The 15,234-nt window shown below is 43.7% G+C and overlaps 1 protein-coding gene across 5 annotated transcripts in view; it reads left to right on the forward strand.

Moving 5' to 3' along the window:
- The window catches only part of CPLX1 (complexin 1), a 450,783-nt gene that overhangs the window by 287,909 nt on the left and 147,640 nt on the right, over nt 1–15,234 (forward strand). For all 5 annotated transcript variants that reach the window (XM_069767661.1, XM_069767659.1, XM_069767663.1 and 2 more), the window contains exon 3: nt 3,465–3,640. In XM_069767661.1, the coding sequence (XP_069623762.1) occupies nt 3,465–3,640 (176 nt within the window). The remainder of the gene's footprint in view (nt 1–3,464; nt 3,641–15,234) is intronic.

Here is a 15,234-nt window from a genome sequence, read left to right on the forward strand (position 1 = left end):
TCTTCTTTATATTATTGCCGAGAAGATGCAAAATAATGAAAATAATAAAATCATTAATTACCAAAATAATAGAGAAAGTCAACACCACATTGCAAATAAACATTCATTCCAAATAAAGAAGCAGGGCGCGTCCGAGGGTGAGTATATACCTAATAAGAATATAATCACCCTCGGACGCGCAATGCTTATTTCCAACAGCCTTCCTTCCTAAGAATCAGCCCTTCCGTCGTGTAGAGAGACGTTGTGTTACACTCCAAGGTGTTCCCCAGGTTGCCTTTCCTGAGCTTCGATCTTCCGGCTCTCGTTTAGTAGTTCTTGGAAACTACTCTGCATTAGGCCTTCAAATTGGGTATGGGGTGTAGAGAGATGGTGTGTTCCACTCCAAGGTGTTCCCCAGGTTGCCTTTCCTGAGCTTCGATCTTCCGGCTCTCGTTTAGTAGTTGTTGGAAACTACGCTGCATTAGGCCTTCAAATTGGGTATGGGGTGTAGCGAGAGGGTGTGTTACACTCCAAGGTGTTCCCCAGGTTGCCTTTCCTGAGCTTCGATCTTCCGGCTCTCGTTTAGTAGTTCTTGGAAACTACACTGCATTAGGCCTTCAAATTGGGTATGGGGTGTAGAGAGAGGGTGTGTTACACTCCAAGGTGTTCCCCAGGTTGCCTTTCCTGAGCTTCGATATTCCGGCTCTCGTTTAGTAGTTGTCGGAAACTACGCTGCATTAGGCCTACAAATTGGGTATGGGGTGTAGAGAGAGGGTTTGTTACACTCCAAGGTGTTCCCCAGGTTGCCTTTCCTGAGCTTCGATCTTCCGGCTCTCGTTTAGTAGTTCTTGGAAACTACACTGCATTAGGCCTTCAAATTGGGTATGGGGTGTAGAGAGAGGGTGTGTTACACTCCAAGGTGTTCCCCAGGTTGCCTTTCCTGAGCTTCGATATTCCGGCTCTCGTTTAGTAGTTGTCGGAAACTACGCTGCATTAGGCCTACAAATTGGGTATGGGGTGTAGAGAGAGGGTGTGTTACACTCCAAGGTGTTCCCCAGGTTGCCTTTCCTGAGCTTCGATATTCCGGCTCTCGTTTAGTAGTTGTCGGAAACTACGCTGCATTAGGCCTACAAATTGGGTATGGGGTGTAGAGAGAGGGTGTGTTACACTCCAAGGTGTTCCCCAGGTTGCCTTTCCTGAGCTTCGATCTTCATGCTCTCGTTTAGTAGTTGTCGGAAACTACGCTGCATTAGGCCTACAAATTGGGTATGGGGTGTAGAGAGAGGGTTTGTTACACTCCAAGGTGTTCCCCAGGTTGCCTTTCCTGAGCTTCGATCTTCCGGCTCTCGTTTAGTAGTTGTTGGAAACTACGCTGCATTAGGCCTTCAAATTGGGTATGGGGTGTAGCGAGAGGGTGTGTTACACTCCAAGGTGTTCCCCAGGTTGCCTTTCCTGAGCTTCGATCTTCCGGCTCTCGTTTAGTAGTTCTTGGAAACTACACTGCATTAGACCTTCAAATTGGGTATGGGGTGTAGAGAGAGGGTGTGTTACACTCTAAGGTGTTCCCCAGGTTTCCTTGCCATTGCTTCGGTCTTCCGACTCTCGTTTAGTAGTTGTAGAAAAGTACACTGCATTAGGCCATACAAAATGGGTATGGGGTGGAGAGAGATGGTGTGTTACACTCCAAGGTGTTCCCCAGGTTGCCTTTCCTGAGCTTCTATCTTCAGGCTCTCATTAAATTGTGGTTAAATGGAACAACTGCATTTGGCGTACTAGTTGGTTTGGGGCCTACTATCGGTGTCTGCCACTCCTTGCTGTTCTCCTCCACTGAACAAAGCTGTGCCGCCTGTTTACTACGGTTGCCAATTTTGAACTGCATTTCGACTACTTACTGATTTGGCCCTACTTTCTGTGTCAGCCTCTCATTCCAGTTGTCCTCCACTGCAATGCCCCCTGGTTATTCCTGTGTTACCAATTTTGAACTGCATTTAGCCCACTTTCTTCTTTGGGCCTATATCTGTGTTTCCACTTCATCGTGCCCATTGCCCAGCCAGTGATAGATGAGTCTGCTGGTACATTGACCCATAACGCAACATTCCCCGTGCACGCTACACAACAACATTGTGACCCTGCTGAAAGTCAGGTTGCTCTTCCCGCATACCATACCACCTTACACGGGGACAAAGAGGAAGGTGCAGATGAAAGTGCAGGTTCCTTCATCAGGTGGGGGGAGGAATACTAGTTGGCGACGTCACTGGCACAGGGCCTCTCATAGTACGCAAAAGTGTTGCTGCCGGTGGGAGGCGCCCCCGCCGTGCAAACACACCGCTGTACTTTGAGGGGCCCTGTGCCAGTGCCAATGCCAACGAGTGGGCCCCCCCTGCTTGCTCAGGTTCACAGCACTTGCAAAGTTGAAATACTTACCTCTCCCTGCTCCACTGCCGTGACGTGGTCCAGATTTCCTGGGCCCACTAATTACTTGAACCAGCCCTACCCCCCACAACTTTAGCCAAATGACCCCCAATTTCAAATGCCTTCCAATTATTATAAGGTAAATTACGCTTGACAAGCTTCATTAAGAAGAATGGATGGTTTTGACATTAAAATGGCCACTCTAGGTGTTTTCCTGGCCCCCACTCACTGCCGACTATGCTGCCCCATTGACTTGCATTGGGTTTCGTGTTTCGGTCGATCCCGACTTTACGTCATAATCGGCCGATTTCACTCGACCCGACTTTGGACATAGTCGGGTTTCGCAAAACCCGGCTCGACTCTAAAAAGGTCAAGGTCGCTCAACTCTAACAATGACAAATGAGCTAAGACAGCCGGGCTTCTAGCTCACTGACTTTATTTATTATGAGCTATGGGGAATGGAAAAGCAGCAGAAACACTCATTTGATAAAACAGACAGGGAAATGTTTGACCTCATAGGGCCTCATATGTGACTCCCCTGCTATTCCTTACCCCACCCCCCGACCAGGAGCTGTGGTGTGATCAGACCATGTTCCTGCACCATCAGACTCGGCCATTACTCAGTACACAGCTGGGGCACATTTATAAGATTATCTCAGCAATTGTGGGACTTATTAATATGCCAAGATATATTGATTAAATGCACTTTGTTCATGGGACAACCCTATTAATTAAAAAATAATGCTTCTGGAGGAAAGCATACTCTTCAAAAAAAAATTTGGAAGTTGAACAACCCTTTTCGTTTTGCCCTGATGATGAGATGATTGTATGTTCACCATATTCTACCTCATTTTACCTGTTGGTAGACTAATATGTGCACTTATATAAATAGAGTGGCTTACTGCTAAAGTATTTAAAACGTATTGTAATAGGTATAACATATGTATATGCTTGAAAAGTAGGTTCTAGAACAAACACAGGGCTAAAAATGTCAACAAGTAACCTGAGTTATTAAATGTTCTAGAATTACTAAGAAATATACATTTACTAAATTTCATCAATTTAATTTGTAGGTGCTACAAAAGACATGGGAAAAATGCTAGGGGGGGACGAAGAGAAGGATCCAGATGCCCAAAAGAAAATGGAAGAACAGCAAGAAGCTCTACGTCAGCAAGAGGAGGAAAGGAAAGCAAAATATGCAAAGATGGAAGCAGAGAGAGAAGTCATGAGGCAAGGTATCAGAGATAAGGTAAGCACAGGAAAAGCAATGTGAACAAGCTGTGCCTGTAAAATTACAACTTAGTCAAAAATAATTGTAAAACAAAACTATTAAGTATTATCATCTATTTGCACCATTGTTTCATGCTTCAGTTCTGTCTATAAACCTATATTTTTCAGGATCATTTTTCTCCATATTTTCAACCTCCAAGCTGCATAAATGTGAATGCTTATTGGATGAAGCAAATTAGATGTTAGAAGATATTAGATTATATTATTAGATATTAGAAGTTATTAGTGTAATGAGTAAAGTGTGGTCCAATGATACACCAACCTTTATACACCAATTATTAGGTAGCTTGTTTTCCGCAAGCAAAATTGACCAAAAAAGAGAATAAATTGATTCTAAAAAATAAAAAAGTGTAATATCTAACAGGGATGCAGCACTCTTGAAATTGTGAAAGAGTAAGCGTTGTTTTAATTTTTATTTCATACATCAATAGTACACATGGAAATAAACAACTTTGTCATATATCTTATTAGATAATTCAGATTTTTTATTCCTTCAGAGCTGAACATTTAGTGATGACAGATTGTTAAATTCCTGAGTTAGGAGATGACAGTTACAACTGATAAGAGTGGCGTATAGAGGTGAGGGAGGAGGAAGTATTTCTATCTCTAGCCCCTTTCTTCTCTTTTCCCACTCAATTTACATAGTCTCATCAGTAGCAGCTGCCATCTCTTTTCTCAGTAATGGGAGAATCTGTCTTCAATGAATACAGATTTTATCCGAGAGAGTTTTGAAAATGAATGATTTGTTCTGACAGACAAAGAAGCAGTTTTCTCTGATAAGATATGTTAAAAAGTTGCTTATTTTTATCTGTACTATTAATTTAGTAAATAAAAATTAAAATGATGGCTTAACTTTAAGATATTGAGATATGATCACAGAACCATCAAGCATTTTGTTAAAAAACTGCACATTAACTGCTAAAGATAAGAGAAGAATCAAACGTGACATGATCAGGAGCCATTATCCTCCAGTGAGGTCATATTCCAGAACTGCAACCTCTCTGGAGCACCCAGGTGTACAAGGTGATCAGAGACATGATCAAGGTAAGGGAGGCTGAATCCAGACCACCATTGTACAAGACACAGAGGTTGAAACATCAAGACTGAACAAAGACATTTCGGAAGACAGATTTTTCAAATTTTTATTGTCTGATGAGCGCGACTCTTGATGTAACAAATGGATAGCCTTCCTGGACTTTCTTCAAGCAATGGTACATCTGTTATCGGAGGTATAAAGTTTACGTCTGGTCACTGCTGTCAACTGATGGGGCTACTCTCATCAGCCGATGCCTTCTGCTGCTAATAACAGCAAGAGCAGGAGTGGCTAATGGGAGAATTAGTTAGCCTGCACCTGCGCTGTAAAGAATTAATTTGAAAAAAAAAATGGGCATGGGTTCCCCTGTAATTTTGATAACCAGATAGACAAAACTCACAGCTGGGGGCTGCAACTCTCAGCTGTCAGCTTCAGCAAGTTTGGTTATCAAGAACAGAGGGGTCACCGCTCCAATTTTTTAATTTATTTAAATAAATAATTAAAGAAAATTCTGTGGGGTTCCCTCCATTTTTGACAACCAGCCTTGCTAAAGTAGACAGCTGGGGGGTTGTATTCTCAGGCTGGTAAAGGACTGGTAAAGGACCATGGATATTGACCCCCTGCCTAAAAATATCAGCCCACAGCTGCACAGAAAAGGTGCATCCATTAGCTGCACCAATTCTGATGGTTTGTCAGGCTCATGCCCCTTACCCTGTAGCAGTGGCAAAGTGCTGTTCATGTTTGTGGGGTTGATGTCACCTTTCTATTGTCCGGTGACATCAAGCCCACAGCTCAGTAATGGAGAGGCGTTTATAAGACACCTATCCATTACTAATCCTATAGTTACATGGTAAATAAAGAAACAATAACAGAAATGATAAAGTCCTTTAATTGAAAACAAGTCACACTTTTCCATTTTTAGTTAAAAATAGCAAACACATTATATTCATCTTGGCCATCAGCTCTGGCAAGCATGGGTAGGTTTTTTGAAAACCCTGAGCTAGCAAGTTGAGCACGTGGGCCAAGCATGATAAGTGTGGGACTTTGTCAAGCTTCACAGCCACCAGCAGGTTTTGGCCATTATCACATGTGACCATGAATGGTTGTAGGTTAAGCCGCAAAAGCCTCATACCTGTCTGGTCTGTTATTTCTTTCGATAAATGTGCCGTGGTGTGCAGTTTGTCTCCTATACAAGTTAGCTTTAGAAGAGACTGTTGCAGCTTCACTGAAGCAGTGCTGCAGAGCTTTCAGCTTCTGGCTGATGTGGATGACATGCTCTGAGATCACACATTGGAGGTGGACGATGAGGAGGAGAAGGATGGGGTGTCGGAATCGGTGTAGGAGGTGGAGGAAATCCTGATAGAAGTAGAACCAGCAATATTTGGAGTAGCACATGATCCTTGCCAGGGTGCAACACGCCCCCAGTCGCCACAATGTTCACCCAGCGTGCCATCAGGGAAATGTAACATCAGTGGCCATAAGCACACCCAAGCTCGGACCTGACCCCCAAGATGGTGCACCACCACATTATGGGTGTCAGGTCCGAGCATTCCTACATGAACAGTTTCCTGGAAAGTGGATTGGTCATCGTGGGCCAGATGAATGGCCACCAAGGTCTCCCAATCTGACCCCCTTAGACTTTTATCTTTGGGGTCATCTGAAGGCAATTGTCTATGCTGTGAAGATACGAGATGTGCATCTTCTGAAACAATGGATACAGGAAGCCTGTGCTAGCATTTCTTCTGCGATGTTGCCATCTGTGTGTCAAGAGTGGGAGGAGAGGATTGCATTGATAATCCAACACAATGGGCAGCACTTTAAACACATTTTATAAGTGGTCATAATCTTGTAACTAACTCATGAAAGAATAAAGTTACATTAAAACCAAGCACACCATTGATTTTCTTGTGAAATTCTCAATAAGTTTGATGTGTTACATGACCCTCTTCCCATTGAAAAAACTAAAGTTGGATCCAAAATGGCTGACTTCAAAATGACTGCCATGGTCACCACCTATCTTGAAAAGTTTTCCCTCTCCCATATACTAATGTGCCACAAACAGGAAGTTGATATCACCAACCATTTCCATTTTATTTAGGTGTAGCCATATAAATAGCCCACCCTGTATATATGATAATAGTCCATTTTTGAACAACCAAATTTGTACACTTCTAGCAGGCCAATTTTTCTTTTTTATTTCAAACCAACAAAACTTCACAGAAAGCAGGTTGTACAGTACTGTATATATGACAATGGTCAATTTTTGGAACAAAAATATTGTGTGAACTGTACCAGTCCAAGTGGTGTGAATATTTTAAACCACCATAATTTTACATAACGCACATTAAACTGTATGGATGACTAATTAAATCCAGACTATTTTTTTAAACTTTTTTTGAGTTTATATGCCACTGCAATGTAACACAAAGCATACAATACTCTATGGATGACTAATTCAATCAGAAAAATGCTTGAATGTAAATATTTTGAAAGTGTAGTTGATGTACTCCTACACTCATAAAGCCTTTGTGCACAGTGCAATGCCAGGAAAAAATTATAAGGAGGGTAATACAGTAGTTACGGTGTCCGCATTTCCTTTTCCTTCCTCAGGAGATTGGGAGACTGCCTCTACCTGCTTCCTGGAGACCGATTCCCAGGTGCCTGGGCTGGAATTGACCTGGCTTTTGGTAGTGCCAGAGCTCATGACATGTAGAAATGGGTGACAGCCCCCAGTTTCAACTGCACCATTGTTTGCTCCTGCACAGGAGATGGGGAACCCCAAGGAAAGGACAATCCAATCTCTCTGGGGTGGTAGCACTGTCTTGAGCCATTTTGAAGAGCCATTCCCAGGCCAGTTCATTTTGAAAGAAAGGTTCATGCTGCTCCTTTCCTTCTCAGATCATACCCACTGCATATCAGCTCTGCTGCCCCTCCATATTGAGGAACATGACCTTGGTTCCTGCTGCCAACTCTTGCATACTTTGAAGCAAGTGTTCCATCTCTGCTGCCCATTGTTTGAATGAGATGTGATGATGGGTCCCAAACTCTTCTGTGGATACCCATCTCAACTGCAGGTCTTATGTTGCAACCTCTCCCCAGGAGGCCAAAAACCCCAGTAGAGAAGGCTGTGGCCTGGGTTTGGGCCTTGGTGGTTCTGGTAAAGTGGCCGGTTCTGGACAACAGGCTTCTGCCACCTTCGCTGTTGCGCCAGTTTGCTCTGGTCCCGATATTCTTCTGGTCACCCTCACAGGAGTCTCATAGGATTTTGCCATCTTTGTCACATTGTCACCCACTACGCATATTACACTGTATGGATTACTACCAGGAACACATGGGCTACTTGCACAGTGAACAAGTCTGTAGGAACATGTTCACACACCACCAAGAAACCTGAAGACACAAAAGAGAATAGTAAAACCAAAAACACTCAGTTTGAAAAAATGTTGCAGTAATCCGCAAGTGCTAGTAAAAGATGTAAAAAACAGGGTATTTGGTTGATACGTTTTTTGCAAAAAATGTATACTAAGCTGCTCTACCAATCTTCACGGTATACCCTTATCAGAGCAGTCCTAACTAATGTATGCAATCCCTATCTGATGTATTTAAAAACCTGATCATCTGTATATAACCTGTGTGAACAGGGTTCAGAGAGGAAAAATCCATGTGTGCATACAGGGTAGAACAGCTTTTGTGCAGATAGCCCAAGAGGAGTGGTGGAACTCCCCAGTCTTGTAGACACAAGAGAACAATTATGGAAACAGGAACACATGGGCTACTTGCACAGTGAACAAGTCTGTAGGAACATGTTCACACACCACCAAGAAACCTGAAGACACAAAAGAGAATAGTAAAACCAAAAACACTCAGTTTGAAAAAATGTTGCAGTAATCCGCAAGTGCTAGTAAAAGATGTAAAAAACAGGGTATTTGGTTGATACATTTTTTGCAAAAAATGTATACTAAGCTGCTCTACCAATCTTCACGGTATACCCTTATCAGAGCAGTCCTAACTAATGTATGCAATCCCTATCTGATGTATTTAAAAACCTGATCATCTGTATATAACCTGTGTGAACAGGGTTCAGAGAGGAAAAATCCATGTGTGCATACAGGGTAGAACAGCTTTTGTGCAGATAGCCCAAGAGGAGTGGTGGAACTCCCCAGTCTTGTAGACACAAGAGAACAATTATGGAAACAGGAACACATGGGCTACTTGCACAGTGAACAAGTCTGTAGGAACATGTTCACACACCACCAAGAAACCTGAAGACACAAAAGAGAATAGTAAAACCAAAAACACTCAGTTTGAAAAAATGTTGCAGTAATCCGCAAGTGCTAGTAAAAGATGTAAAAAACAGGGTATTTGGTTGATACGTTTTTTGCAAAAAATGTATACTAAGCTGCTCTACCAATCTTCACGGTATACCCTTATCAGAGCAGTCCTAACTAATGTATGCAATCCCTATCTGATGTATTTAAAAACCTGATCATCTGTATATAACCTGTGTGAACAGGGTTCAGAGAGGAAAAATCCATGTGTGCATACAGGGTAGAACAGCTTTTGTGCAGATAGCCCAAGAGGAGTGGTGGAACTCCCCAGTCTTGTAGACACAAGAGAACAATTATGGAAACAGGAACACATGGGCTACTTGCACAGTGAACAAGTCTGTAGGAACATGTTCACACACCACCAAGAAACCTGAAGACACAAAAGAGAATAGTAAAACCAAAAACACTCAGTTTGAAAAAATGTTGCAGTAATCCGCAAGTGCTAGTAAAAGATGTAAAAAACAGGGTATTTGGTTGATACGTTTTCTGCAAAAAATGTATACTAAGCTGCTCTACCAATCTTCACGGTATACCCTTATCAGAGCAGTCCTAACTAATGTATGCAATCCCTATCTGATGTATTTAAAAACCTGATCATCTGTATATAACCTGTGTGAACAGGGTTCAGAGAGGAAAAATCCATGTGTGCATACAGTGTAGAACAGCTTTTGTGCAGATAGCCCAAGAGGAGTGGTGGAACTCCCCAGTCTTGTAGACACAAGAGAACAATTATGGAAACAGGAACACATGGGCTACTTGCACAGTGAACAAGTCTGTAGGAACATGTTCACACACCACCAAGAAACTTGAAGACACAAAAGAGAATAGTAAAACCAAAAACACTCAGTTTGAAAAAATGTTGCAGTAATCCGCAAGTGCTAGTAAAAGATGTAAAAAACAGGGTATTTGGTTGATAGGTTTTTTGCAAAAAATGTATACTAAGCTGCTCTACCAATCTTCACGGTATACCCTTATCAGAGCAGTCCTAACTAATGTATGCAATCCCTATCTGATGTATTTAAAAACCTGATCATCTGTATATAACCTGTGTGAACAGGGTTCAGAGAGGAAAAATCCATGTGTGCATACAGGGTAGAACAGCTTTTGTGCAGATAGCCCAAGAGGAGTGGTGGAACTCCCCAGTCTTGTAGACACAAGAGAACAATTATGGAAACAGGAACACATGGGCTACTTGCACAGTGAACAAGTCTGTAGGAACATGTTCACACACCACCAAGAAACCTGAAGACACAAAAGAGAATAGTAAAACCAAAAACACTCAGTTTGAAAAAATGTTGCAGTAATCCGCAAGTGCTAGTAAAAGATGTAAAAAACAGGGTATTTGGTTGATACGTTTTTGCAAAAAATGCATACTAAGCTGCTCTACCAATCTTCACGGTATACCCTTATCAGAGCAGTCCTAACTAATGTATGCAATCCCTATCTGATGTATTTAAAAACCTGATCATCTGTATATAACCTGTGTGAACAGGGTTCAGAGAGGAAAAATCCATGTGTGCATACAGGGTAGAACAGCTTTTGTGCAGATAGCCCAAGAGGAGTGGTGGAACTCCCCAGTCTTGTAGACACAAGAGAACAATTATGGAAACAGGAACACATGGGCTACTTGCACAGTGAACAAGTCTGTAGGAACATGTTCACACACCACCAAGAAACCTGAAGACACAAAAGAGAATAGTAAAACCAAAAACACTCAGTTTGAAAAAATGTTGCAGTAATCCGCAAGTGCTAGTAAAAGATGTAAAAAACAGGGTATTTGGTTGATACGTTTTTTGCAAAAAATGTATACTAAGCTGCTCTACCAATCTTCACGGTATACCCTTATCAGAGCAGTCCTAACTAATGTATGCAATCCCTATCTGATGTATTTAAAAACCTGATCATCTGTATATAACCTGTGTGAACAGGGTTCAGAGAGGAAAAATCCATGTGTGCATACAGGGTAGAACAGCTTTTGTGCAGATAGCCCAAGAGGAGTGGTGGAACTCCCCAGTCTTGTAGACACAAGAGAACAATTATGGAAACAGGAACACATGGGCTACTTGCACAGTGAACAAGTCTGTAGGAACATGTTCACACACCACCAAGAAACCTGAAGACACAAAAGAGAATAGTAAAACCAAAAACACTCAGTTTGAAAAAATGTTGCAGTAATCCGCAAGTGCTAGTAAAAGATGTAAAAAACAGGGTATTTGGTTGATACGTTTTTTGCAAAAAATGTATACTAAGCTGCTCTACCAATCTTCACGGTATACCCTTATCAGAGCAGTCCTAACTAATGTATGCAATCCCTATCTGATGTATTTAAAAACCTGATCATCTGTATATAACCTGTGTGAACAGGGTTCAGAGAGGAAAAATCCATGTGTGCATTGGTAGAGCAGCTTAGTATACATTTTTTGCAAAAAACGTATCAACCAAATACCCTGTTTTTTACATCTTTTACTAGCACTTGCGGATTACTGCAACATTTTTTCAAACTGAGTGTTTTTGGTTTTACTATTCTCTTTTGTGTCTTCAGGTTTCTTGGTGGTGTGTGAACATGTTCCTACAGACTTGTTCACTGTGCAAATAGCCCATGTGTTCCTGTTTCCATAATTGTTCTCTTGTGTCTACAAGACTGGGGAGTTCCACCACTCCTCTTGGGCTATCTGCACAAAAGCTGTTCTACCCTGTATGCACACATGGATTTTTCCTCTCTGAACCCTGTTCACACAGGTTATATACAGATGATCAGGTTTTTAAATACATCAGATAGGGATTGCATACATTAGTTAGGACTGCTCTGATAAGGGTATACCGTGAAGATTGGTAGAGCAGCTTAGTATACATTTTTTGCAAAAAACGTATCAACCAAATACACTGTTTTTTACATCTTTTACTAGCACTTGCGGATTACTGCAACATTTTTTCAAACTGAGTGTTTTTGGTTTTACTATTCTCTTTTGTGTCTTCAGGTTTCTTGGTGGTGTGTGAACATGTTCCTACAGACTTGTTCACTGTGCAAGTAGCCCATGTGTTCCTGTTTCCATAATTGTTCTCTTGTGTCTACAAGACTGGGGAGTTCCACCACTCCTCTTGGGCTATCTGCACAAAAGCTGTTCTACACTGTATGCACACATGGATTTTTCCTCTCTGAGCCCTGTTCACACAGGTTATATACAGATGATCAGGTTTTTAAATACATCAGATAGGGATTGCATACATTAGTTAGGACTGCTCTGATAAGGGTATACCGTGAAGATTGGTAGAGCAGCTTAGTATACATTTTTTGCAAAAAACGTATCAACCAAATACCCTGTTTTTTACATCTTTTACTAGCACTTGCGGATTACTGCAACATTTTTTCAAACTGAGTGTTTTTGGTTTTACTATTCTCTTTTGTGTCTGTATGGATTACTAATTAAATCCAGAAAATTTGTTGAATGCTTTTTTTGTTTTTACAGTGTTATATACCACTAAAATGTAAAACAAAGCACGCAATAACTCTATGGAAGACAAATTGAATCCAGAAAAGATTTTGAACACTTTTTTGTGGTGACAGATTCCCTTGAAAAACAAACACATTATAAAAAACAAAACATTCTGAAAAAACGGTGACAGCCTACATGTTTTCAACCAATGTGTGTTAGGGGTCGAGTTCCCGCTTCTGCACAGGGGGAATCTCGAGCCACTTCCGCTGCGGTCTCCCATTCTTGTCCAGCCGCAGTGGAGCCTGCTCAGCAAGGACGTCGGTCCCAGCGTCTTGCTCATTTTCACTCTGTTCTGAGAGTTACTGCTGCTTCTCCAGTCTCTGCCATTAAAGTCAGTGCTGGTCAGCAGCGAGCGGACTTCTCTGGGACTAAGTCCTTGTCTGCATGTACTGAGCATGCCCAGCGTAAGGTCTCCCGTTGGAGATCGAGGGTCATGTGCTCAGGCTCTGCAGCACATTCCATTGGTCCTCTTGGCAGGTCCTAGAAGGGCAAAAGTGCTGTGGCCACTTCCTGTGCCGCTGCTATATAAACTGCGCATGACCGCACGGCCATGCGCTAGTATTGTCAAACAATTGCTAATGTGTGTATGTTGTGAGTGCAAGTCGTCCTTGGATACCCCTACCCTATAGTATGACTGTTCGCGGAAGGTGTATGGCTGCTACCTAGCGCCCGACTTATCCTACAGCACTAGTCACACATTATAGCGTCCAGTTGCTGTGACCGCCAGTACGGCGCCGTGCACTTCCTCTGTGCTTTCCTTACCCAAGCCTGGGTGGTTAGTGGCGTTCGTCAGTGCGGCACTGCATGCTCTTCTGTTTCTTTTCACACCCAGTTGCGGTGTTGCGCCAGCAAGGGTCTAATCGGACTTCAATCCCAGTTGGGGTTAAGTTCGCTGACTACTTGCTCGCGCTTTAGGTGCGGTACCGCGGTCCTGTGCCTTAACAGGATTGCTTCTTTCACGCTGGGTGAGGTTAACCCACGCGTGTATACTCTAGTGTACCGCCATATAGTCTGCTAATTGCTAGCAGCAGGTTTTCACCTGCACGGTGGACCCCGGACTGCGAACGCATCTATACCATCTGTCTTGGTGCGTTCCGCCAGTCCTAACAGAATACTAGCGCCAGGGTCTGGCTAGTAAAATGGCGGACGATCAGCGTTTACAGCGGTACATCCAGCAGCTGGAGGGAAGGTTGGCTGCTCTTGAGCGTTCAACCTCAGCTGTGGATGTTACTGCTGTCGCTGTTCAGGCTGCAAGTGTGGCTGCAGCTACCTTGTCCACTGCCGCTCCTGTACCGACGCTATCTCGCCTCCCGCTACCAGAGAAATTTTCTGGTGACAGTAAGTCCTGTAGGGGTTTCGTGAGTCAGTGCTCAATACATCTCGAGCTTCTGGCCTCTCGTTTCCCTACAGAGCGGGCTAAGGTGGGCTTTATAATTTCCTTATTGTCGGACAGGGTGTTGCAGTGGGCTACGCCGCTGTGGGAGCGTGGCGATCATGTGGTGCAGAGTGCTCCGTTATTCCTGAGCACTCTGAAACAGGTCTTTCTAGGACCTCGTGTCACCCATGACACGGCGCTCCAACTGTTGGCACTGACTCAGGGCTCGTCCTTGGTCAGCCTTTTTGCCGTCCATTTCCGCACTCTGGCATCTGAGCTGGAGTGGTCGGATAAAGCCCTTATCCCTATATTTTGGAGGGGGCTGGCTGACCACGTTAAGGATGCTCTGGCCACTAGGGAGATTCCCGCCACACTGGAGGAGTTAATAGCAGTATCTACTCGCATTGACCTCCGTTTTCACGAGCGGAGGTTAGAGCGAGCCCAGTGTAGGCAGAGGTTTCGGCTGGCTCCCACCTTCGCCAAACCTTTGGAATCTCCAGTTCAGGCTCCTGAGTTCCAGGAACCTAAGGTGGTGTCACGAGCGGGATCTAAGTCCCAGACTGCTCGTGCACTCCAGGGTTGCCATGTTTGCCAACAGTCAGGACATCTTGCCACCAGATGTCATCAGCGGTCGAGGAAACGTCAGCGTCTAGTGGTAGTAGGTGGAGGTGCACTAGACACTGCGACGTTTGCCTCCAAATTGTCCTTTAAGGGGACAATTACCTTTGGCTCATCCTCCCACTCGGTAGACCTCTGCGTGGATTCTGGGGCGGAGGGCAATTTTATGTCTTCTGCCTTCGCCCAACGTCACGCAATACCCCTGGTTATGCTATCCCAACCAGTAACGGTACGAGTGGTGAATGGGTCGACACTCCCCGCACAGATAACACATCAGACCATCCCTGTTACTCTGTCCCTGTCGCCATCCCATCAGGAGATTATTTCTCTGCTCGTCATTCCTGAGGGTATTGATGAGGTCCTGTTGGGGATACCTTGGCTACGGTACCACTCTCCTCACATCGAGTGGTCCTCAGGCAGAATTCTGGGATGGGGTGAATCATGTGGGGGTAGGTGTCACCGAGAGTGCGTTCAGGTTGCTACTACTGAGGTACCCGCAGATCTATCCTCTCTCCCCAAGCAATATTGGTCTTATGCAGACGTGTTCTCCAAGAAGGCGGCGGAGACCCTTCCGCCCCATCGCCCCTATGACTGTCCTATCGATCTCTTGCCTGGTGCTGAGCCTCCCCGGGGTCGAGTCTATCCATTATCTCTCCCGGAAACGGAGGCAATGTCTCAGTACATACAAGAGAATCTGGCAAGAGG

The sequence above is a fragment of the Ranitomeya imitator genome, chromosome 1 (genome assembly GCF_032444005.1).
Source record: "Ranitomeya imitator isolate aRanImi1 chromosome 1, aRanImi1.pri, whole genome shotgun sequence".
Lineage (NCBI taxonomy): Eukaryota > Metazoa > Chordata > Amphibia > Anura > Dendrobatidae > Ranitomeya > Ranitomeya imitator.